This window comes from Mus caroli, chromosome 6, assembly GCF_900094665.2.
Source record: "Mus caroli chromosome 6, CAROLI_EIJ_v1.1, whole genome shotgun sequence".
In the NCBI taxonomy this organism is placed as follows: domain Eukaryota; kingdom Metazoa; phylum Chordata; class Mammalia; order Rodentia; family Muridae; genus Mus; species Mus caroli.
Genome location: NC_034575.1, coordinates 42,515,034 through 42,541,428, shown reverse-complemented (window position 1 = coordinate 42,541,428; position 26,395 = coordinate 42,515,034). Strand labels below are relative to the sequence as shown.

The following is a 26,395-nucleotide window of genomic DNA, read 5'->3' as shown; positions in this document are numbered from 1 at the left end:
TCTATTGTTGGAAGTATTCATTCCATTTCAAGGCACAAATAGGCGTACTACAGCTGGCCAGCTGCGGAAGTGACCGTGCCAGGGGTGCGCACTGCCTGCCGAGGCCGTACCCCCAAGTTTTATACCGCCAAACCAGGTGGCCACTACTGCGTGGACACTGCTGGTGAGCACTGGCGCCGCAGGGGGCGTGGCGACATGCGGGGGCGTGGTCGGAGGTCGGGCCAAGGCGGGGCCTCGTGAGGAGGGCGGGGCCAAGCGCGGCGGCAAGCGGGTGCCTGCGCTGCCGTTCGCCGCTCGAGCTGCAGGTGGAGCTGTGCCGCCGCGCTGCCTCCAGGAAGCCTCACGGGCCTTCGTCGGCCTGGCCGCGGCACCGGCTCCCAGGATGCAGTGTGGAGCGGCCGGGCGCTGACGGCGGCGGTGCGGCTGCGGGCGGAGCGGCAGCAGGCCGGCCTGCGAGGAGCGCGGCGGGGAAGGTAGCGGCAGGCCCGGGCGGCGCTGCCGGCGGAGAGGACCCGGCGGCCGGGCCTGCGTGGGGCGCGCGCCGCGGCGTCGACTTCCTCCGCGCCGAGCAGGACAGCGCAGGGCCATGGCCGAGGCGGCCGCGGCTCCGGTAAGAGCGGCCCGCGCGCTTGGCCTGCGCGGCCTCGGGCCCCGGAAGGCCGGGGCCCAGCACACTATGCCGCAGGCCCCAGGAGGGCTTCCGGGCCAGACCGGGCCTGCGGGTCCTGTGGCTGCGTCGAGCGGCCGCGAGGTCCTCCGGGGCCTACCCGACCGGGTGGAGCCGAGCGCAGGGAACGGCCGTCCGCGCCCGGGAGGCCGACCTGCGCCAAGTTCCCGGTCTGCGCGTCCCCGGGCCGGGCTCCTTCCTCAGCGCCGGGCCGGTGCTTCCCTCCCCCAGCTCCCCCCAGCGGCCTGGTGGCACCTGGGAGGTGTCCGACGTCGATTCTGTAGACTGTGAGCACCCACTATGTGCCCAACCCTCCCTGGGCGGCACGCAAGGACTGCTCGTATTTGTCCAGCCAGGCTGGCGCTGCACTCAGCCCGGTTTAGGCACGATTTTGTCTGCACTGCAAACCTGTGGGGTAGTAACTATTATAGTTATTATTTCGTACAAAAGAAAAGCCGAAGGCCTAACGAAGTTAACTTGCCAAGAATCTCAGCGAGAAAAGTGTGGGAAGACAGTGCTCTCACAGTTCAATGTCTGTAATAAGGAAAGCAGTCCAGGTACACGAGTAGCCTATGGTCGAACAGAAAGAGGTCGTAGCCAGCCTGGTGGAAACGAGGTTCGAATGCAGGTGCTTAGCAGACTCTGGTGCTCCTCCCGCCCGGCCAGGTAATCTGTGCTCCTGTGAGTTGAGTTAGCTAGGGTTTCTATGGCATGGGCAAAGAGAGGCAAGGGCCAGACACAGGACAGTGCAAAACTGGTCCACAAGCCTGGAGATATGGTTTTGGATATGAGGCTGCAGAAATGGAAGGGGCTGGGAAGGCTTGGGCTTCGTCATATGGGTAGGAAAGAGTTGAAGGAATTGGCATCAGTGACTCCGCTCTCAGAGTTCTGGCTTCCCTGGCTGTTTGGCAATTGACTATCCCACCTTCGCTTTAAGTTAGCAAGGTGCTAGGTTTCAGCAGAGCACAACCCCTACTTCCAACTACACAGGTCAAAGACCATGGACCCCATTTAAAAAAAAAAACATTAAACAAGAATGACATCAACAAGATAGATGTTTGTGCAAATGTCTTTCTGTAACACACAGATTGCAGCAGAGAGAATGGGTGGCAACGTACAAGGATACGTCTGAAATAGTCTCTAGTCTGGGGTAATCCCAGTCAGGGCTGGTCCTGAGGAGTAAGAGACCAGAGGTGTCCTCCACAGCACTTGTTCCCTCTAACAGTTCTGCCAGTCAGAACCCATCTGAGACCCACTGAACGTCCCAGAGCCAGTGTCCTTCCTTCTGTACAGCCTGAGAAACTCTTGAGCACCACCCAGGCAAGCTTTTCTGCCTCTGGTCAAGCTCTCTTGTCCCCATTTTCTCATGTCTTCCCACTTTCTGGTTCTCAGCAACTCAGATGAGTCCACACTAGTTTCTAGAACTTGTTTGGTTTTGGTTTTTGTTTTTTGTTTTGTTTTGTTTTTTGCAAACAGTCACCAATCTCTTTTGTTCAAGAATATTCTTATATTCTTCTAGAATATAAGAAACATCCATCTTCAGGCACTAACCAGAAATGGCGCCCATGACAGGATCTCTGATCTACCCTGTGGGTTGCACCTTAGATGTACATGGAAGAGCTCCTCCCATTCCCTACCCAAATGTGTTCTTTATCCCCAGTAGGTAGTCACTAAAGCCTCTATGCCACTCCCAATGACAGGGATGCATCAGTCTTGTGATTGTTGTTGCACATGTGAAAAGTATGACTGTCTATCTGCCTTCCTTACCAGATTATAGTTTATCCCTGATCTCAGGACAGCTCATGTCTGAGATGATTCTTACTTTACAGGAAGTTCAGGTGGTGTAAAGAGTCCAACTCAGTGCCAGGCATAGCAACACACTTGTCACCCCAGAACTTGGGTGGTAAAGGCAAGAAAAACCAAGGGTTCAAGGCCATCCTCTGCCATTTAGTAAGTTCTAGAGCAGCCAAGGCTATGTGAGACTTCATCACAAAAACCAAGCAAAATACTCAGTTCTTTGATTGGTTAAAATCGGCAGTAATGGTAATTTTAGCTCATGGGGGAGGGGCAATTAAGAAAGGACCAAATCAGATTGTCCCAGAGGAAGGGGAATTAGCCATTGAGCTTATCTGTCTGTTAAGTGGGGACATGAGATGCTTTTTTAAAAAAGCAGTTGAGCAACCCCCTTGTTTGTGCCTCTCAGTTGAGCAGCTGGAGTTTTTGCTGGGTCATCATCATGCAGTTCCTGTGCGATTGTGACAGGAGTGCAGGCTGGGCTCTAGTAAATCTGCAGTGTATCGTTTATCCACGAAAACACCCCAGCAATGCTAAGTCACTGTTTATTTTGCAAAAGTGCGCTGTGTGTTTACCATGTGTTTAGCACGGTGCTATGAAAAGACACAGTGCCCACCAGAAGAGATGCTCACTGTAGCGACATACAGGAAATGACTGAATAAGGTGGAAAGCACCAAGATAGGAATCTACACAGTGTGCTCTGCGGTCCTGAGGCAAGGTACCTGCCAGACTTCTGTTATACCCAAAGAGGCTATCACTCCCCTATACGTGAGCTCCCCTAGGCCTAGGGGTCTTGAAGGCTCAGTGCAACAGTGCAAAGAATGATGCTGGTCTCTCTTCTTTCTCAAAGATTTCTCCATGGACAATGGCAGCTACAATTCAGGCTATGGAGAGGAAGATTGAATCACAGGCTGCTCGACTGCTCTCTCTAGAAGGTCGAACTGGGATGGCAGAGAAGAAGCTGGCTGACTGTGAGAAGACAGCTGTGGAGTTCAGCAACCAGCTGGAGGGCAAGTGGGCCGTGCTGGGGACCCTGCTGCAGGAATATGGGCTGCTGCAGCGGCGGCTGGAGAATGTAGAGAATCTGCTACGCAACCGGAACTTCTGGATTCTTCGGCTTCCCCCTGGCAGCAAGGGCGAGGTCCCCAAGGTAGCTTTTGGGAGCCCTGGGGTGGTGAGCCTGAGGGTCCATGCCTGAAAGTGTGTCGGTGAGCGAGCGTGACACTGTGGTTTCAGGTGCCTCTGACCTTTGATAATGTGGCCATGTGTTTTTCTGATCAGGAGTGGGGCAAGCTGGAGGACTGGCAGAAGGAGCTCTACAAGCATGTGATGAGGGGCAACTACGAGACACTGGTCTCCCTGGGTAAGCATAGTATACACCTCTGTAAGGTGGGATTTTATGAGTCCCAGACCTCTCATTGTGACATGGTTGTTGTCATGTCAGTGGTGTACAGACCCCTAGGTAATCCAAGCAGGAGACTCCTCTTCCCCGACCTTCCTTTCTTGCCTCCTCATGCTGTTCAGTAGAGTCAGATATTCCCTTCTGCTTATCGGAGTAGCAGACCAAGGAAAGCGGTGACCTCTGTCCTCACTAGGCCCGGAGTACTGACATCTCCATTTTGGCTGAGACTGGAGTGCAGGTGTGCTGGCAGCTCTGTACTGTATTTTTAATCAACTCCACTGCAGCAGAGGAATTGTTCTCTTATCATGGATTGGGTGGCTTTTATGTGACACAGCACAGGGTCTGTGAGAATAAGAGTAGGAGACTTTGCCTCTCAAAGCAGATATTCTTTCTCTGCCCCTGCCCCTGCCCCTGCCCCTGGAGCTACTGTTCTGAAAGACCCTCTTGATAGTGTTCCTTCCTGGACAAGAGTATTTGGTGCAATTCTGCTTTGCAGACATACTGCTGCTGCTTAATGAGGCCTTGTCCAGCACCGTGAGCTCTGTGGACAGATGAACAGTGGGTGGGGTCTTTTACTTGCATTGTTGAATGCGCAGGAGCATCTCTCCCACCCTCTGGACTCTACACAAGACTGTTCAAAGACTTTGAGCAGAATGCCTACCATTGACAACTGCTGTTCTGCACCAGTCAAGACATTTAGTTTCTAGGCTGTTAGTGATTTTACAAATGCCTGCCCCAGCTTCTGATGAGAATGTGGCAAGATTAACCTCCTGTCTTTCCTCAGACTATGCCATCTCCAAACCTGAGGTCCTCTCCCAGATTGAACAAGGCAAGGAGCCATGCACCTGGCGTCGCACTGGGCCCAAGGTCCCGGAGGTTCCTGTGGACCCAAGTCCAGGTGAAGGGTTGGGAAAAGGTCAGGGACACACCAAGTGACCAAATGAACACATCAAGAGTAAAGGTCCAGGGGTGGTGTGACTCTTCTTTCTAAAGAGACAGACAGAAAGTTTCAAATCTAAATCTCTCATGGTTGAGTCATAATTCTGAGTTACTCAGCTATGTTGTAGAAACTGGTAATTTTCATCCTGGACATTGATAGCAAAGCCAGAAGCAGGGGCACAGAATTAGAGGATGAGAGAAGAGGGAGTGAGAGAGAGTTGAAGACAAGCTTATTCCGAACTGTGCAAGGAGTCATCCAGCCTTAAATACACTGGGAGTTTCTGAACCCGTTGGCAAGCTGTATGGGCCAGTGTAATTAGAGTCAGGCATTTATTTCAGCTGAGTGCATACACTGAGCAGTGTCTCAGATTTCCCTGGAGCCAGCACCTCGATGTGCTTAGGAAGGACTGGATGCTGCAGGGAAGACCTTGTCTCTGCTCAACCTCCTGCCTCCGTCTTTGCCTGTCCTTGACGCTGTCACTCAGACTTCCTGTGGTTAACTCCTGTGTTGTACATGTGCACTTGATGTGAGTTAGGCTTCGTCTCAGTTAGACAAGGCCAGAAACAAGACCAGAGCGGAGCACATGGCCACTTTTCATACATCCACCAGTGTGATTCAGCAGATGCATTTTCAAAGTCTTGTTTGTACCGAGAACAGTGTGCTCGCTGAATGGTGGAAAGGTGCCTGTTGAGCTCGCTTCCTGGAAGAGATGGGAGACACACATGGCCTTGACTTCCAAAGCCAAGGGCGAGAGGTTGCTGGTATATGCTTTTACTTAATGTTTGTAACATGAACCAATAAGGTCCAAGAAATGGCTAGTTGCTAGTCCTCATAGCCCATTGTTCATTGGAACCTGTCATCAGGCTCTTCTTCCCTCCTCAGTCCAGTCATCTCGGGTTCCTGCCCTCCTCTCACTCAGGATAGCAAAGATGGTCCATGCCCTTATCAGTCCGCATCTCTTCTCTTCGCCTCCTATGATCTCCGTGGTGCTTTATAGGACCTAACATACAACAGTATCCTGGGCCCAGGGTATTCCCATCTGTCTTGCTCAGGCTGAGCCTTGGCTCTTCCCAAGTGCTGCGCCCAGCAGCTGTTTTGTCCTCTTTCCCATGTCCTTTTGACATTGGGTTTTCAGGTGACCTTACTCATCACTGACCCTTGCTAATCAATAATCTCTCTCTCTCTCTCTCTCTCTCTCTCTCTCTCTCTCTCTCTCTCTCTCTCAACCCTGCCTTAAGAGCTAAGACTGCTATATCCATGTGGTGGCTTTACTCCCTTCACTGTCCTGGCACTGTTGGTTTCCTTATTCCTTCCACATTTCTAGCATGGACTCCACAGCTACTTCCTGCTCCTGATTTTTCCAGTCTTTAGAACCTCCAGTCCAACAGGTCTTCAGTCTATAGGATCTTCAAAGCCTTCACACTCTCCTCATCCTCCTCTCCCTGTGGCCATCATTAGTTGCCCCCTTCTTATACACTCTCCTTTCCCTGTATTCACTGTACTTGGCGAAACTGTAATCCCGAGAAATTGACTGTCTGCTCTGCACCTGCACCCAGACAGCTGCCAGTGGCAAACCCATAAACCTACAGCCACTCACCTGGTGTTCCTGACCATTTAGTGGGAGCTCATTATCAGCCAGTAGTCACCAGAGCATCAGTTCCCTCACTAGCTCAGAGGTCGACAAAGTATGGCTCCTAGGCCAGACCTAGCCCTGTTTATATTGGGCTCATAAACCAAGAATTCCAGTTTAGTACTAAAAGACCATTTTTAATTTTAAAAACCTACTCTCAGGGACTGGAGAGACAGCTCAGTGGTTAACAGCATGTGTTGCTCTTGCAGAGACCCCAGGTTCTGTTCCCAGCACCCACATGGTGTTTCATAACCATCGGTAACTCCAATTGTAAGAGATCTGACACCTTCTGACAACCTCAGGCATGAGACACACATGTGGCACACATACATACGTATGGGCTGAACATTCACACACACAAGATAAAATAAATCTGCAAGGTGACAGTGGTGTGTGCCTTTGACCCCACCCTCAGGAGGCAGAGGCAGGCAGAGTTCTGTGAGTTCATGGACAGCCTGGTCTACACATAAGTTCCAGAACAACAATATTCTTATGGCCCTCAGATTCCTTTTTTTAAAAAAAATAACTTTTTAAAGATTTACTTATTTTATGTGTATGAGTACACTGTACCTGTCTTCAGACACCCCACAAGAGGGCATCAGATCCCATTACAAATGGTTGTGAGCCACCATGTGGTTGCTGGGAATTGAACTCAGGACCTCTGGAAGAGCAGACAGTGTTCTTAACCGTTGAGCCATCTCTCTAGCCCCAGCCCTCAGACTCCTATTCTGGCTGTTCTGTGTCTGCTGCTCTGCAATCATGCCTGAAGCTCTGCTTACCTAGCCAAGGACATCCTTTCTGCCTGGCCCTAAGCTCTGCCCTATGCTACCTTCTCAAGGGCAGCAGACATTCCCTCCCTTGACCCCACTCCCCTCTCAAAATGGCCTCACCTTTCTGGCCTCCATTTAGGCTCCAGAGAGAACATGTACTGTCTAAGTCGTCCCTTTAATCTGGGTGCCTCTTCCTCATTAGGAGTTTGTCACCATCCTCAGTGTTTTAATCTATTTTCTGTTATTACTGAATACCACTGACTGGATCATTTTACCCTATCTGGAGGCTGGAAAGTCCAGGTCAAGGGACCATACATGGTGAGATCCTTCTTGCTGGACTCAACAAAGAATACTCTGGGAGCAACAAGTCTTCCTTCTCCTTGTTAAAAAGCCACTCAAGTTATTATGGGGGATCCCATGCTCATGACCTCATTTAATCCTGATTGCTTCTAAAGACTCTGCCTCTAATACCAGTAACAGAGATCAAGAGATTAAATTTACAACCCAGAGCTTCCAGGGACACACCCAGTCATAGCACTGCTTCCTGAAGTTATGTCTTTGGATACACAGGACACATTCCTCTCCTGGGATTCCTGCTCCACTCCTGTTGCCCTTCCCTTGCTGTTTCCTGTAGCATTGAGGCCTTTCCAAAATAGTGTGCCCTTGATTCTCACAGTCCCTTTCTCCTTCATAGCAGGTTAGGTCTCAGTACCCTTGTCTAGGTGTGTGCCCCACCCCTGACTTCTGCCTGAATTTTTCACACCCCATAGCCATGGCCAGTCCACTCCTGATAGGGAGGCTATCAGGTAACCTCCCTTTGAAACCCATTCTTCCCTCATTCTCCCTGGCTGCTCCATCTGTCCTGCTATAAGCCAAAAACCCAAGTTCTCTAGTCTTCTACACACACACACACACACACACACACACGCACACACCTTATCTCTTCCTAGTCCTCTAACTGAGATATCTAGACTCCTTCCACACCCCAGTCCCTTGCTGAGATGGTTGCCATCTTTGGTCCCGTCCTTAGCCCCTAGTCTCCTTGAACCCCTTAAAATATACTTCCTAACTTTCCATCTCATCTCCATAGCCCAGTCATCCTCCCATGTTCATGTCTTTCTGCTCTGGTCCCACTGTCCTCTAAGCTATTTGTTTAGCATTTGGGGCCTTCGGAAAAGTGCTCTTAACCACTGAGCCATCTCTCCAGCCCCTCAGAATATTTAATAACAGATTAGGATTTCAGGTGGTATAGAGTGTATGCTCAGTCTTTTAAGATGTGTCTCTAGTACCTTTGTAGACTCAGCCCCATTCCTCATGCAGTAACCTTGCTTGCCCTTCATTGCTCTTGCGTTTTTGAAAATCAACATAAATGTCATTGTATTTTTACTCTGTATTTCACATTTGTCTACTAACTCAGGGGGGTGCTGCTGTGGGAGACAGAGCTGCTCTCTTAGTGCAGGCCTCAGTTCTGAGGTTAAAGGCGGGGCCTGGTGCACCTGGTCTAGGCTTTTCAACAGGTGGATTGATACTTGAAAAAGAACTATATAACTGGGTATGACACATGCCTGTAATCTCAGCATTTGGAACACAGGAAACTCTTGAGACAAGCTAGAAGTACAATACTGAAATCCTCTCTTAAATATGATCAAAGAAAAATCCATATGTAGTAATATATGCTAGTGTTTTGGAGGCTGAGGCAGATGGAATTGCTATGAGTTCAAGGCCACCTAGAAGACATAGCAACTTTCAAGCCAGCTGGGACTACACAGTAAGATCCTTATCAAAACAAATCAACAATAACAACAAAGAAAGGAGAAGGAAAAACAACTGTTGTAGTTTATTTTCTAGTAATGTGGCAGCAGCATAGGGCAGACCCTAGGTGCCTCCCTGTGCTGGGCCTGAGTGTCACCACCTCTGCCAGCACTACCACTCTCCCAGAGTTAGAAGCTTCTCCCATCAGCATCGTGAAATGTTTCTGGTGTCTTTTCCCACTTTTCATAAGAAACATCTGCCAATGAGGCAGGGAAGAAATGGTATCTCAGTTTAATTTCTATTTCTCCAATAGAATATTTTATCATACATAGAGGAAAAGTCTGCTCGCCTCAGAGCAGACAGGAAGCAGAGACAGATACTGTCTTAAATATTTTTTCTTGAAAAGATTTTTATTTTATGTATATGGTTGTTTTATCTGTATTTATGTAAGTGTGTCATGTGTTTACAGTACCCACAGAGGCTACCATGAACACCCTAGAACTAAAGTTGACAGAGTGTGGGGAGCCACTGTATGGGTCCTGGGAACTGAACCTGGTGACTCTCCAAAAACGAGTGCTCTTAACAGCTGAGCCATCTCTGCAGTTCTTTTAAATATAAATATTTTTAAATTACACTTTAAATGTAGGGACGTGTGTATGTATGTATGTATTTGTTCACATACATATATGGAGGTTAAAGGACAGCTTGTAGGCAGCTGGCACATGTTCACCCATCTCACTAGTCCATACTATATGTTTTAAATTCATATTTTAAAGGTTTTTTAAAATTTTTAATTTGTTGATCCATCTAGAATTAATATTTATATAGGCTGCAAAAGAGAATTTAAAGTTTTTCCACTGGGCATGGTGGCACACACCTTTAATCCACTGGGGATTGGAGGCATGAAAATCAGAAACTCAACATCATCCTTGACTGCAAAGCAAGATGGAGGGATGGCTTAAAAGCCCCTTCTCGAAAAGCACTCACCACCAAGACTGATAACGGGAGAGAACCAACTCAGGAAAGTTTCCCTCTGACCTCTGCACATTTGAGCCCTAGCGCTCAAACACACACATACACAATAATAACAAATGTCTAAAAAACTAACTGGAGACCAGCTTAAAACACATGAGGCCCTGGCCGAAAACATATTAGTAAATACTCCTGACTTGGCTGGTTTGTAATGTCACCTCCAGCTAGAACCCATTTCTGCATATACTGGAGGCTGTTCCCAGGCTCTTTGTTCTGTTTGTCTCTACCAAGGCCACACAGTTCAGCTGCCTCACAGCCTTAATGCCTCGTGTATCTATCAAACCTGCCCTTCTTGCGATTTAAACTGTTCTTTGCTATTCTTGGATCTTTGCTCTAAAGTGTGCATTTTGGAATCTCTTAAGTTGTTGATGGAATCCTGTTGGGAGCATGGATAAATTGCACTCACTTTATAATTAAACTATAGAGAACTGCCATCATTACAACTCTGAGCTTTTTTTGTCCACAGAAAGATTCATTTATTGGCAGTTTCTTAGGTGAGTAAGTAAGGATTTTCTTTCAGACTTAAATTTTGTGTTTTATGTACTTGTAACAGGTATATGTGTGGTATGCTTTGACTTCAGTTCAGGCTTTTAAAAAATGCTGCTCTCTTTAGGTATGGTGAGTCATCTGTTCAAACACCCTTTGATTTTTTTGATCCTTTAAAAAAACAAACTCATGAGTAGCCCTTTTGACAGGGCTAGGAATAAAACTCGGGGACTTGTACATCCTTTTTTAAATTGTATAACATTGTTTTTCTTTGGCAATTTGGCTAAGATGTTGTAAAATAGACATCCTTGCTGCTGATATACGTCTACTAGAGTTTCCATATGCATTACGATTTTATGAGGTTGGTTGTTTTGTTTTCAGCACTGAAGATCATAACAGGCGAGCATTCTGTTGCTGAGCTGATGGGCCCCAGCCTCCTTTAAAATGTATCCATTCACTTTGATTTCGAGACAGCATCTCACTGTGCCCAGGCTTGCCTTGCACTTGAAATCCTGCCTTGTCTGTAAAGTGCTGTTAGTTACCTGGGTGGAAATTGCTTGGGTTCTTGTCTTACAGAAAAGAATTCAGCAGAGGGGCTTATTTAAGCAATGATTTTCTTAGCAAAATGAAGCAAAGACGTACACTTTAGAGCTAACCCAGGGGTAGGTATCTGGAAAATATCTTGCACTTGCTTTTTTAAGAGGTCTATGAATATTTATGAGATAAGTAGCATATTTGTGGGGAAAGGTAACCTTTTTCCCTCCCAAATCATGGTACATTCTAGGACATTTCTTCCCATGATCTTTTTAAAACACCCACTAAAGATATCAAAACCACAACATCAACACTATTTTGAAGCCTGGGTCCTTATAGACCTTTTTATTAGTTCACATATGTGACAAATTAGGAAAGTCCTCCCTCCCCTTAGTTTTAATACAGTAGGAATAACATAACTGCAGTTTCAGAATGTTCACCCACAAAACAACATTTTCACCATAGACACAGTGTCAAGATAATAGCTTCCATTTCGGGGCTGGTGAGATGGCTCAGCGGGTAAGAGCACTGACTGCAACTTCCGAAGGTCCTGAGTTCAATTCCCAGCAACCACATGGTGGCTCACAACCATCCATAATGAGCTCTGACACCCTCTGCTGGTGTGTCTGAAGACAGCTACAGTGTACTTACATATAATAAATAAATAAATCTTTAAAAAAAAAATAGCTTCCATTTCCTTGGTTACCTCATATCCAAATCTTGCCTACTGAGTCTCAGGATTACAGGTGTGTGTCACCAAATCTGGCTAGAAATTTTCTTTTAAAGTACCTGCTAAAGGACCAGGCATGGTAAAGGATGCACGCCTTTAATCCCACCACTTGCAGAGGCAGGTAGATCTCCAAGTTTAAGGCCAGTCTGGTGGTCTACATTGCAAGTTCCAGGCCAGCCAAGGCTACCCTGTCTCAAAAACAGAGTATCTTCAAAAGGAGCCAGAGAGCCAGCAGTTAAGACCATTTGCTGCTCTTCCAGAGGATCCAAGTTCTGACCTATCTATGTTAGGCAGCTCAGAACTATCTGTTAATCAAGATCCAGGGGACCTGGTGCTTCTAGCCTTTAAGCCTTAGAGTCTAAGGGCACCTATACTCACTTGTACATACCCACGGACACACACCATATAAATAATAATTTAAAAATCTTTAAAAAAGATTTTCAGGCTGTCCTATTAAGTCAGTGATTTAGTATATAACCTTAATAAAATATGGTTTTAATGGCATAGCTGTGCATACCTATAATCATGACATTCAGGAGACAGAGGCAGGAAGATCAGAAATTTGAAGATTCATAGTGAGGTCCTGTCTCAAAAAACAAAGGCTGGGTGAGGATGAAACTCAGTGATAGAGCTCTTGCCTAATACGTATCAGGTCCTGGGTGCTGCCTTTGGTACCATATGTAGGCATAAATTTTTTTCAACCTATTTTAATAAGCACTTAGTCTCTCCTAGCCTACCACCCACCAGAGGTAGCCAAAGAGACAAGTTATTAGGACATGGAGGAAGTAAACCTGTTTAGAAATAGTTCTTTGGGGGCAAGTCCAGTCTTCATTGCCAGGATCTCAGCAGTTCAGTCCAGTAGCAAACACCAAGTAACAGTCAGCTGCTGCAGTCCAGTCCACTTAGCAGTCACCACACATGAACCAGCAAGGCCGTTCAACCCTGAAGAAACTGCCAGGCTCACCAACCAGCCTGAGTGACAAGCTACCACAGGAACCTTGTGAGCGGGCGAGTTTCTCTCAATATATCACAAGTTTAGCGCAACAACATTATGTAAGATGAACCAATACATACATGTCATTAGCAAAGGTTAGTGAAGCAGAGCAAACCAATGCTCCCAGTGTCTATGGGGTCATATTTATATTCCTTCATCACAAGTCCTTTCACATGTTTGCTATAGCAAAACATCCTTTCACCTGTGACTGTTTGAGGAAAACATTCTTTCATGTGTCTACTTTAGCAAAACATCCTTTTGTTGCATGTAGTTTTAAAAGCAAGCTACCATCTTAGACCTGAAGCTACCAGCTCCTCCCAACAGCTTAGCTCTGCAACCTTAGCTCCATCAGCTGCTGCCAGCCCCAACCTGGCCTCTCTCTTTATCCACTTTATGCTCCAGGAGTTGACCACTACACCAGCCTACTCCCAAGGCCCTAGAATACACTGATAAAGGACAGACAGACAGATTTATTATTTTAGAACTTGCTGGATAGACACAATTACTGGGTGCAGAATCTCTTGCCTAGAAAAGCATGCCCTCATCAATTATTATCAACGTTTCTCCTCCTGTCCTAAACTTAGTAGCCTGTATCAGCTAGCCCCCACCAACCTCCTCAGCCCCCGCCCATAGTGGAGGCTGCAGGCCCTAGCTGCCCCAAGACCTTACATGACTGCTGCTTTCTTCTCATTCCAAAGCATGGGAAAAACAAAAACAAAACAAAAAACCCTCTTCTTTGCACTTGCCTTTTCCTCCGGGGACCCAGAAGTCCCACCTATACCTTCTGCAAAGCAACTGGCTCCTTCTTTGTTGACAAATCTAAGAACCAATTAGGAAACTAGACCTTAGCATTAGCATCTCCCCTTACATCCTGTGTGCCCCAGCAAAACATCAATTTGACATAACCGACTCTCCAAAGAAACCAGATGTTTGCACTTCAACCATGCCCACGTGTATATGCACATTTCCTTCTGCTTGTATCTAGCCAAAAGTTTTGGGTAGTTTTTGTACAGTTGTGTGGGAATCCACAACATGTGTGGTTGTGAGAATTCTGGAATTTTGGTTTCTTTAAAGACAAAAATATTATGGGAATATGTTTTCATTTTAATACCAAGTGTGGGGATATAGGGCTACTTCAGACTGTCCACAGCAGCTGATTGCTTGCCTCTTGCTCTAGCAAAGGTATGGTTTTGCCAACTGCATACTTTCTGCGATTGTGTGACATTTTTTAACTTTAGGAACTCAGAAGAATCCAGGGAATTCAGAGGGTATATAAATGCTAGGGCCCCAAGGGGTGAGGTTGGTGGTTATTGGCCATCTGGGGGCAGGGGGTTGGTTGCAGTTTGTTGGTAGTTGTGCTCAAAAAAGAAACAAGAAGAAATTAGATTCAAGGACCTTTGTCTCTCCCCCTTCTTTCTCTCCTATGGGATGAAACTGTGGGAAGGAGGTTTTTTTTTTTGGGGGGGGGGGTGAAGGATAAAGGGTGGGAAAAAGGAGAACCCACAAAGTAGCAAAGACCAGCTACACTCTATCCCATCAACCCAGAAGTTTTAATTGTAGATGGTGCTATTATCAAACATTGAAGGTTGCTTTTGTTCTTTAACAGCATATAGTTTTCTGCTACTCTGCATCACACATAATGGTAAGAGAATACTCAGGAACAAGGTTGATGAAGTGTCTAGAGTGAAATCAGCATTTCTATGTCAAACATCCAGCATAAGAAATGAGCACTGCCGGGCGTGGTGGCGCACGCCTTTAATCCCAGCACTCGGGAGGCAGAGGCAGGCGGATTTCTGAGTTCGAGGCCAGCCTGGTCTACAAAGTGNTCGAGGCCAGCCTGGTCTACAAAGTGAGCTCCAGGACAGCCAGGGCTATACAGAGAAACCCTGTCTCGAAAAACCAAAAAAAAAAAAAAAAGAAATGAGCACCACCAGAACCTTCCAAGTCCTAGCCCTTTCCTTCTTGTAAACAAATAGAAATCAGGAAACTGAACAGATCTTTCCCTGCCTGCCTTCCTTTACATCGTTATTTTCTCTGTTTATGACCAAAAACTTGTTTGGTTTTACCTGGTTTTCAACTTTTTATGAATAGAACCATGGTACAGATTTCCTTCTTTTTTCATTTGACATCTGTGCTTGAGCCCCGTGTTGATTAAAAGCGGAAACAAAACAACAATTTGTTCATTTCCATGATTTTCACTGTAGTTTTATGGCTAACACATTTTATTTATTTATTTATTTATTTATTTATTTATTTATTGTTTTTTTGAGACAGGGTTTCACTGTATAGCCCTGGCTGTCCTGGAACTCACTTTGTAGACCAGGCTGCTGTAGAAATCTGCCTGCCTCTGCCTCCCAAGTGCTGGGATTAAAGGCGTGCACCACCACCGCCCGGCTATATTTATTTCTTTTACTGTTAGTATTTCCGGTTTTTTTTTTTTTCTAAGTTTTGGGTTATTTGGGATTAGTCGTGGATTTTGGTTTGGTTCAGTTGTTTTGATTTAAAGATATGCTGCTGTAAAAATTCTTAGACATTTGTAAAGGTTTCTCTAGTATAGACCTAGCAATGATCCAGGACTTGACTTTAACAGGAGATGTCAAAGTGTTGCTGAAGTGGGTTGCCAGCAGGTCTTAGGGCTCCTCTCCTACCTCTTTTGAAAGGTTCTTTTTGTTTCTGACCATCATGTGAGAGTGAAGTGGTTTTGAATGTACATGAGATGAAGCCATTGTGTGCCCATTGTTTGTGCCCTGTTCTTCTATTTGTCTTTTTATTATTTGCAAGTTCTTTACATGTCATAATATGAATCTTTGTGTGTATGCTGATACCTTCTCTAGTTGTGGGTGGTTTGTTGGCTGTTTTGTATGCTGGAGATGGAACTCCAGGGTCATGTATATAATAGGCAGTGCTCTACCGCTGAGCGATATGCTCAGTGCTATATTGAAAAGCACAGGTGCTTCTCACTCCACTGTACTTAGATTCGGTAGTCTTTTCCTTTGTGAGTGAACTTCTTTGTGTCCTCAATTAAGAAATGTTCCCAGTCTCCATATCATAAAGCTGGTATTCCTACTGAAAATGTTAAGCTTTGTTTTACATGTTCAAGTCTTTAACCTAGCAGGATTAGGTTTTGTGCTGAGCAGCAGACGGAACCGTGATGCTTTCTTACCAGCTAGCATTTTGTTTTTTCCTTTACTCTTGGGGGGAAAACTTCATCTGCCTAATCAAATACCATGAAAAAATGTAAATGGGGTTTTGAAACTGCAAGGTATTAACACTCTTCACTCTCGTTGGGCCATGTTGTCCTTGATGATCTTTGTTCTGTCTATAGTATCTCTTTGAAGCTTCACAATTTTATGCCCAAAAGGTCTTTACTTTTTTTGTTTTGTTTTGTTTTTTTATTAGATATTTTCTTTATTTACATTTCAAATGTTATCCCCTTTCCTAGTTTCCCCTCCGAAAATCCCGTCCCCTCCCAGGTCTTTCCTTTTTACTTAGTTATATTTCTGTGTTCCTTTGTACTTACGGTTTTTTGTTTTGTTTCTCCTAATTGCTGTGCTCAATGGTATCTTGTTTTAGCTGGCAGTTTTTGTTTATTGCTGATTTATGGAGACTAGGGGCAGGAAACACCCTTCCCACGAAGCAGGAACTCTGTGAAGGTGCTGTTTTCAATCCAGCCTCTGATAAGTGTGAGGAGCCACACCATTCTGAAGAGGAAGGGATCAGGAGCTAGACCAGCAAAGTACCTGGGCCACTGGCCACCTCCAGACATAGGTCCTCAACTTCCCTGCTAGGAACAGGCTCCAGCCCAGCCCAGACTAACTTCTGATATTAGGGTCATTATAAAAATTGTCCTTGTTCGTAGATAAAAGCTAAATCCTGAATTATCACACGAGAAAATAACTTAGCCTCACTGGCTTTTCTGTTTCTCGGGTTAAGATCCATGACCCAGAAGAAAAATAGCAGTTGATCAGCCCCTCAGAACACTAGCAGTGTATTAAAAAAAGTATTTTGTTGAAGTTTTATCTAGAAACTTTACTAAAATTCTCATTAATACTAATAACTTTCCTAATAATTGTCTATTCTCAGGTTTTCTAAGAAATTAATCACACTATTAATAAAGATGTGCTGACTTTGGTTTTCAAATCTATAATGGCTGTTTTTCTCTTGCTTTATTCTGTTAAGAAATCCCAGAAAATCCTTCAGTAAAAAAGGGGCACCCTAATGGCACAGAGATGATAACAGGAACCCTAGTGAAATAGACATAATAATGGATACCCTAGTGATACGCATGATAGTCTGCACACTGGCAATTCGTGATTTCAGAGAAACGGCTTTGAACTTTCCACATTGAGAATGCCACTAAACAGTTGTTACAGTTCTGGGTAGCTAGGGGTTTACTACATCCAATAGGAGGGACTACAGTTGTATAGAACAGATTTGTTGTTGGCTTTGGCATCTGTTAAGATGATAGTTTTTGTTTGTTTCCGTTAGAGTAACATATAAGTTACATTATTTCCTAAAGTTGAGCCAACTTTACAGTATTGTAATAAACCTTATTGTGTCATGATCATTTGTGTACATCATAGATTATTGTTTGTTCTAAAACTGTTCAATCTGCCTTTGTTCTTCAGTTAGACTGTAATTTTCCTTTTGCAGACTGCCTTCTCTTGCTTTAATATTAAAGATATAAGCCATTATGTGGCCTCTAATACTGTTTGCTCAAAGAGTCTGCTTGATGTTGGAATGATCTATTCTGGGTGGTCCAAAGACACCACTGAAGCCATGTGGGTCTCAGATTTTCTTTGTGAGAAGGTTTACACACAGATTTATTTTACTTACAAGGTTATTTAGGAATTGTGTTCCTTTTTTGGTTGATTATAGAAGCTGTAATTTCTCTAGGAATTTGTCCATTGCCTCAGACATTTCAGGTTTAAAATACTCGTCAGTGTGCTCCTTAACCCCAGCTGCATCCATGTCCACTTAACTCCTTTTGTTTTGTTCTCAGGCTGGTTATAGATGGTCTCTCCTAGGATTTTACTAGAGTTGAACTGGCTTACTATTCTTTTCAGTAAACTAATCTCTTGTTCTTTGCATTAATATATTCATACTAATATGCTAATTTCAGTCTCAAATCAAACCCCCCCCATTGGTGACTAAACCTAGCCTTCACCCATGCTAGGCCACTGCGCTGTGTCCCCAGCCTTTTGTCACCCATGCTAGGCCACTGCGCTGTGTCCCCAGCCTTTTGTCACCCATGCTAGGCCACTGCGCTGTGTCCCCAGCCTTTTGTCACCCATGCTAGGCCACTGCGCTGTGTCCCCAGCCTTTTGGTTTGGTTTTTTCCTACTTCTTATATTGAGACAGGGTCTCCGACTGTTGCCCAGGCTGACCTTAACTATGTGCTGTGGAGATCCCCTCCCACTGCCTACCAAGAAGCGGGAATTAGAGGCATAAGCACAATGTTACTTCCTTCTGTTCTTTAAAGGCTTTTGTTTCGAGGCCAGCCTGGTCTACAGAGTGAGTTCCAGGACAGCCACAGCTACACAGTGAAACCCTGTCTATAAATAAATAAACAAACACATAAATGCTTTTGTTGTTGGTATTGTTCTTTTATGATACCTTGCATTACCTGACTAGCCCATTAATTCTCATCCTGTCTTTTCTACTATAAAACAGTAAGATTTCATGTATGTACCACTGTCACTCCAGCCCACACATTTTGATATTTTCAACTCTAGCATTCAGATACCATCTTCTAATTTGTGTTTCAGTTTTCCCTCAAGCCCTTGGATACATACATATGTATGTATCTTTTCTACATACCTATGTGGTTTCTATTTAGCTTTCTGTTATCTTTTTATTTTATGTGTATATGTTCTCTCTGCATGCATGTCTGTTTACTACTTGTAGGCCTGGTGCCTGCAGAAACCAGAAAAGGATGTTGGATGCCCTGCAACTAGGGTTATAGATGGTTGTGAGCCACCATGTGGATTCTGGGAATGGAACCTGGCTCTAGATCTTCTGAGCAGCCAGTGCTCTTAAGTGCTGAGCCAGCTCTGCACCCCTGCTCTTCCTTTTCTAATTTTGCTACTGGAACACTTCTGGAGATATTGGGTGAACTGTGCCATCCTGTAAGGTATGACTGGTCCAGACAGGTTGCTGACTTTGGCCACCCTTTGGATCCTCTTCTATGTTCTCTTGGATGCCAATCTTATTCCTGTCTCTTTTGCATTATTCCACTCTTCCTTTGAGGATTATTTATAGTGCCCCCCCTTCAGACTATTATTTAATTAGTTTGAAAGCTATACTTTGCTTGGCAGGGGTGGTGCATGCCTTTAATCCCAGCACTCAGGAGGCAAAGGCAAGTACATCTCTGTCAGTTACAGGTCAACCTGGTCTACAGAGGGAGTTCCAGGAAAGCCAGGGCTACACGGAGAAATCCTGTCTCAAAAAACAAAACAAAATTTTAAAAAAAGAAAAAAAAAACAACTTTGTATTTTTCCCAATATTTTAGATGCTAATACTAGAAGGAGTTTCTCTGGTTCTCTCCATGTCTAGCTGCCATTCTCCCCAAACAGAAGCTCCAAATGCCACTGTTAACATCCACTGAGATGATTGCAGCAACTTTGCTATTAATCTGTCAAGAACTCTCTGGGTCATTTACCATCCATTCTGATGACTATACACAGACAGACAGACAACACACACGCACACGTACACCTTTTTGGAAGATCGAGGGTGGGGGGGTGGGAGATAGGGCCTGAAGTATCCCCAAGCTGGCTTCAAAGTTTCTGTGTAGCTAAGGATGATCTTAAACTTCTGACCCATCTACCTCTACCTCCCCAGGGCTGGGATTACCTGAATAGGCCACCATACCTGTTTTGTGCAGTGCTGGAGATTAGACTAATGGCTCTTGAGCTATGTGGGCACTCTACCAACTAAAGTACATCCTCAGCTCCTTACAGTATCTGCTAATTAAATTGTTTTCCTTTATCTCTGGACTCTTTCTTTAAACTTATGTGAATATACAAGAATGGAGGAGATAAAATAGGCTTGAGTTCAAGCTGGCATTCCTATATTACATACAAGTAAGAGCAGGACTCCAGGGCAGCTAGGAGTGCCCTTGGTCCATCCCTAACCCTGAACACGTTGGCATGTTCTTCCTTCTCACGAACCCAGGAATTTACTTCCATGGATTCTTATACTGTTAGACCCTAAGGGTTGCCCTGAGGGCCTAGGGGGCTCAAGTACTCTCCTTTTCCTAGGCTCTGGAGCACCAGTTCCTGCCCCTGACCTCCTGATGCAAATCAAGCAAGAGGGGGAGCTGCAGCTGCAGGAGCAGCAGGCTCTGGGTGTGGAAGCCTGGGCAGCTGGACAACCAGATATTGGGGAAGAGCCGTGGGGCCTCAGCCAGTTGGACTCTGGAGCAGGAGACATCTCCACAGATGCTACCTCTGGTAAGTAATTGGGGCAGGAAAGCAGACTGAGTCTAAGGGACAGAGAGCAGGGCTTGGAAAAAAGTGCCTAAGAGCATATGAGAACTGTGTGTGCTCAGAAAATATAGCCTGGGGGCTTCACAGATGGCTCAGTAGTTAAGAGTGCTGGCTACTATTTCAAGGACACAGGTTCAATTCCTAGCACCCACGCGGCAATTAACAACTGTCAGAAGGGGATCTGATACCCTTTTCTGACCTCTGAGGGTACAGTGCATACATGTGGTGCACAGATATACATGCAAGCAAAACACCTATGTATATAAAATAAAAATCAGTCTTTTTAAAAAGAAAATCTGGCCTAACAAGTTTTTCAAACCTACCTTGAGGTATAGGCTCAACTCTTAATGAAGAAAGGTGAGCGAGTTTATAACATCTGACTTTCCAGTACTTCAGAGAAGGGTACAAGAGACACTGGCTTCAGAGAGACCAAGGCACATGGCCATTCAGAACAGTCCACTGGGGGCTTTCAAGGAGCCACCGCCCTGCCCTTCCCTCCCTCCGTTTTCCTATTCACTATTCTTACATGTCCTTGTCCTTCCCTAACCCTCGGGCTGCAATTTCTCTTCCTTACAGGTGTCCATTCCAACTTTTCAACCACCATCCCACCCACTTCCTGGCAAGCAGATCTCCCTCCCCACCACCCCTCTTCAGCATGCTCAGATGGGACACTGAAGCTCAACACAGCAGCATCCACAGAAGGTACAGGAGTGGCAGGAGAAGAGAGTGACTGCCTGGATGGGCGCTCTGTTCTTACTGGTGATTGCCCCATGCTCTCGTCCAGCATGCACTTAGCTTACGGCTCTCTGTGCCTTCTGCTCTATCTCCTTTAGAGCTCTCTGACTTAAACAGCCTTTCTTGAGAATACCCATGTTTCTTACAGACAGTTCCTTGTTAAAATAAAATAAAAATCCATATTTTTCCTCCAGGCCCTTGCTCCCGGGATGACAACTGTGAGACTAATTATTTATTAATAAATGTCTAGGCCACAAGATTTGGCTCATTCCCTGACTAGTTCGTAACTGATTTAACCCATTCAAACTGTTCTATGCCTTTCACATGGTTAGTTAACTCACCTCAGCTTCATGTATCCAAATCCAGGTCCAATCTCCCTTTATAATAATCTGAGTTCAGCTACATGGCTGGTTTACCTCCATGTCCTCTGAGTTCCGGTCGAATATCCCGCATCCCTCTCTCTTTCCCAGAATCCTCTCTCTTCCTGCCAGTGTCCCACCTCCTATTTCCTGCCTCACCTTATTGGCCATAGGCTTTTTTATTGACAGGTATTGCTTAAAAGAGATTCTCCCTATAGTTCTTTCCTCAGAGTTAGCCATTCTATTCAGATAAGCTGAAGTCTTAGAAGATAGGCCTTCCCCACCCCACCCCCAGGCAACCTGTGGCTTCCAGGCACAGTTACATACAAACAGAGCTAAAGCCACTTCCTAGATATCAGTACTACCAAAGACAGCTGAAGCCAGAGTTGGGAAGAACAACTTTCACATTCTTGTATTCGTGTTCTTTTGTTTGAAGGCTAGTATTCTGTTACCTTAATAAAAAATTTCTGTCTTCTTACCACCCCCCACCTCAAAATATGCTAAAACTCTGAGAGCCCTGTTATGGGGCCTTGAGGTTGAAATTCAATACATTTCTATAAAGTCAAACAGTTCTACTTGTTCATTAACATTTTGGTCATCAGAATAACTGCAGTTACTGTGTACCAGATGGTATGCCCAGGGACCTTTCCATGTGTCGTCCTGGCTAATCTTGCAGCCCCATGAAGTTGGGCATTCGCAGTGAAGCTGTGGCAAAGAATGTGCCTGACAGCTGTACAGAGTCCCAGACACCTCAGAGTGCAGGCCCTATTTTTAGTACACGACGACCACACTCAAAATCTTTTTTAGAATAAATTTGTAATTTACTTTAATGGCCAAAGAAAGAAAAAACAGAATCTGGGGGCCAAATTTGAGGGCTACTTTTACTGTGAAGTCACCAGACCAGATGAAGCTTTTGGCTAGCCTCTTCCAGAATGGGGTGCTCATTTTAGTACGGTAGTGAGGTCCCAATGTGGTGCTCCATAGGGCTGAGTAATTGCCGAGTTTCCAGATGAAGGTGTCTGATCCATTTTGTCCTTTAAAAATGTCCAGAATGATCTCTGTCCTACTCTCTCTCTTTCTCAGCAGATGTAAAAATTGTTATCAAAACAGAAGTCCAGGAAGAGGAGGTGGTGGCCACACCTGTTCATCCCACGGACCTGGAGGCTCATGGGACTTTGTTTGCACCAGGCCAAGCCACAAGATTCTTCCCTAGCCCTGTCCAGGAAGGAGCCTGGGAAAGTCAAGGCAGTTCCTTCCCCAGCCAGGACCCAGTGCTGGGCCTGCGGGAGCCCACTCGGCCAGAGAGGGACATTGGTGAGCTCAGTCCTGCCATAGCACAGGAGGAGGCTCCTGCCGGGGATTGGCTCTTTGGCGGAGTCAGGTGGGGCTGGAATTTCCGATGTAAACCTCCAGTGGGCCTGAACCCGAGGACGGTGCCCGAGGGGCTCCCTTTCTCATCTCCAGACAACGGAGAGGCCATCTTGGACCCCAGCCAGGCCCCAAGACCCTTCAATGATCCCTGCAAATACCCTGGCCGGACAAAAGGCTTCGGCCACAAACTGGGGCTGAAGAAGCACCCGGCGGCACCACCCGGAGGCCGGCCCTTCACCTGTGCCACCTGCGGAAAGAGCTTCCAGCTGCAGGTGAGCCTGAGTGCCCACCAGCGCAGCTGCGGACTGTCCGATGGGGCGGGCACCGGGGCAGCTTCCACCACTACTGGAGGCGGAGGTGGTGGCGGCGGCGGAGGCAGCAGCGGAGGTGGGAGCAGTGCACGGGACAGCAGCGCTCTGAGGTGTGGGGAGTGTGGTCGCTGCTTCACACGCCCTGCACACCTCATCCGCCACCGCATGCTACACACTGGTGAGAGGCCCTTCCCCTGCACCGAGTGCGAGAAGCGCTTCACAGAGAGATCCAAGCTCATCGACCACTACCGAACGCACACGGGCGTGCGGCCATTCACCTGCACAGTGTGTGGGAAGAGCTTCATCCGCAAGGACCACCTCCGCAAGCACCAGCGCAACCACCCTGCAGTGGCCAAGGCGCCCGCACACGGTCAGCCACTCCCACCACTGCCAGCTCCTCCCGACCCCTTCAAGAGCCCCGCAGCCAAAGGACCCATGGCCTCCACAGACCTTGTGACTGACTGGACTTGTGGCCTAAGTGTTCTGGGACCCAGTGATGGTGGTGGAGACCTGTGAGGACCCCAATCCTCCTGTGGCCCTTGCGGGCCACGAATGTACAGTCCTGAGTGCAGATAGCAGGATGGCCTGAAAGCTCAGAAGCAAAAAGGGAGACTTGGCAGAGAACCAAATTTCCATGTTGCTGAACTGATCACTGGAAAGGACTATCAATGCAGCCTCCACCTTAAAATAGAATTCCAACTGTGAAACTGAACACCGTATAGGATCTTAAGTAATTTAATTACCCATTTTTTGTTTTTTCTCTTTAATTCTTGAGGAAAAAGCTGGAAAACGGTAGCAACAACCAGTTAGATTTTGAGGTGTGGCTTTCAGAGGTGTATGTTCACCGTGTCTTACCAGTGTTAGAAAGATGGTCAGTGGGAGAAACAGGCAAGGGCACTCCCAGCCGTGGACCACACAGCCCTATGGCAGGTTGAGTTCCAGGTCTGTCCAGGCATGTTGGGGCTTACACTCAGCAGTAAGAACCCTACTAGAAGCAGCCCTTACCTTCTGAAAAGACCCTTTAAGCCAAGGCCTGACTTTTTCCTGTTTTGAGCCATCTGTGGTACCTGTCCAAGGTGGTAACTCCACTATAGTAGTGACTCCTGGGCCTGGCTAAGAAGAATCATATGGAGCTGTAGTAGTGTTAGATCTGAAGTCACAGGAAGCCAGGGCCTCCCATCTTGGGCTATCTCCATTACCCGCAGATGCTTCTGTTGGCTGCCCGTTGTGTAGTATGTTCATTTTCAAAATGGCTTCACTGGTTCCACCTCACATCTCATCCCACCATTAACCATGACCTTGGAAAGCAGACAGGCAGTTCTTTTTAGAGAATAGGAAATAAAGGGCTCAGAGGGGACACAACCTCTCTCCAGGAGTACTGTGTTGTAGGAGCTGGGAAGAGCCGCAGCTGATACCCAGTTCTCCTGGAACAATGGTTTGGAAGGAAAGGTTTTGAGATCTTGCCCTCTTAAAAGATTTGTGCCACACCCATGGATCAGGCCATCAAGACACAGAACTCCTGATTGAGCAGCTCGAGCTGGACAGCCCCCCGTGTGTGCTTATGCATCACTAGACATGCAGGAGGTAGTTGGATTGCCAGGTAACGGTAAATGGCTCTCAGGTCTGCCTGGAGTATCTTCACAGTGGAATTAGAGCTAGGTCCAAGTTTCTGTCATAACAGTGCTGTCCCCATCACACATAGCCATTCCCATTTTGTTAAAGCAGCCACTGGTCCTCTTGCCCAAATGGGTAATGACTCCCTGAAGAGGGCAGAGACCATGGTGCCCATTCAGCTCCTTCTGCATACTTTTATTAGAAATAGACTAGTTAAGAAAATTGTTTCTATGTACTGTATATTTTGTACCTGTTTACACTTCTAATATTGATATAACTGATATTTTGAAAAACAAATGAACAGAAGACATCCTGTTAAAATAAAATCTAACCAGCACCAAGGCTGTTTCATGGATTCCATTCTTAGATATTCATCATTTCTCCTACTGCTTCTAAACACCTCCTCCAGGAAGCCATTTCTCAACCCCCATAGTGCTGGGCCACCTTGGGAACAAGGGGTGGATGATTTCAGGGAAGTTTGGCTTCCTAGAGATAAACTGGCTTTTGGAGAGAAAATCAAAACATACTAAATCTCTTTGCCAACAGACTATAGACAAGGTTTATATAATTTAGTTTGAGGTGGTATTCGGGAAGATAGGAAATTCTTAGAGAAAACAATGAAATATCAAGGAAATGGGTGTAAGTTATCCCTTCCTTTCTGGGCAGGTGTCAGTACCTCTAGCTGCATCCTGGCCACACTTCCATCCAAGGGGGTGGATCATCTAATCATCTTGCTCATAATTTTTTAAGGTTAGGAAAAAATATTTGGGGGGGGCTGGAGAGATGGCTCAGCAGTTAAGAGCATGTGCTGTTCTTGCAGAGGACCTGAGTTCAATTCTTGGCACCTGTGTTATGCTGTGGAATGTACCTCCTGCCATTCTAGCTCCAGTGAATCTAATGGCCCTGGCCTCTGAATACACCTGCACTCATAAGCGCAAGCACTCCCACACAGATACACATAATTAAGAATAAAGATCCATTTAAACTTTATTTTTCACTTATTTCATATTATGTTTCATGAAGGACATAAGAATGAGACAGAAGGGAAGGTTTCTCCAGGCCCATGGTGGAAAATCATGGCAGTGCCTAACTTCTCAACAACTTGATACCTTCCTTCACTTCTGGTCATCTCCTTCACTAGATGTCTCCAGTATTTAAAAGCCAGCAAGGAGTCCTACCCAGTTCACTGTGCCCTTGCTCTACCCCAGCCCCTCCACTCCTACATGTATCCTGACTCTCGATGAAAGACTAAAGCAGATCCTAGCATGGCTCTCTAAATAAAGGATTTCTCCATCTGGGGCTAGGTGCCACTTGACAGGTCATGGAAGACAAGATGGGCTGTATTTTAACCATATCAGTAATATCAAGTACCCTGAGCCAGGTAGGATGGCACATTCCTATCATGCCAGCAACTGCAATTCAAGGCCAACCTGGTCTACATAGTTTCAAGCAAACCAGGGCTTTTTATGAGACCTTGTAAGAAAAACAACTGGAGTAACTTTTTTTTTTCATGTGCATTTGCTTGTGCGAGTTCATGTGTAACATGTATGTGAAGCGGCTCTCTGAAGTCAGAAGAGAGTATTAGATCCCCAGGAACTGGAGTTGCAAGCTGTCGTGAGCCCCGCCCTGGTTCTGGGAATCAAACCTAGGTCCTATACAAGAGCAGCAAATGCTTTTAACTGCTAAACCATATCTTGAAACCCACTATGATTTTAAAACAAAATAAAGCACTTAACTCTTCTATATCACTGAAGGTCTTCTGAGTCTCAAAATCTGTCAAATGA

General features: G+C 46.0%; 1 protein-coding gene across 4 annotated transcripts; it reads left to right on the top strand.

Moving 5' to 3' along the window:
* The first annotated feature begins 226 nt into the window (after positions 1-226).
* On the top strand, positions 227-24,952 carry Znf746 (zinc finger protein 746). 4 transcript variants are annotated; one of them, XM_021164621.2, is made up of 7 exons: positions 228-610; positions 3,312-3,611; positions 3,743-3,824; positions 4,648-4,761; positions 19,994-20,185; positions 20,798-20,923; positions 22,402-24,952. In XM_021164621.2, exons 1-7 carry the CDS (start codon positions 587-589, stop codon positions 23,511-23,513), a joined length of 1,950 nt encoding a protein of 649 aa, XP_021020280.1. In that variant the 5' UTR covers positions 228-586; the 3' UTR covers positions 23,514-24,952. The 4 variants fall into 4 exon arrangements, with proteins under 4 accessions (XP_029334557.1, XP_021020280.1, XP_021020279.1 ...); XM_021164620.2 differs by having other exon boundaries at positions 22,399-24,952; XM_029478698.1 differs by lacking the exon at positions 228-610 and adding an exon at positions 623-1,333 and having other exon boundaries at positions 22,399-24,952.
* The last annotated feature ends 1,443 nt before the right edge of the window (positions 24,953-26,395 follow it).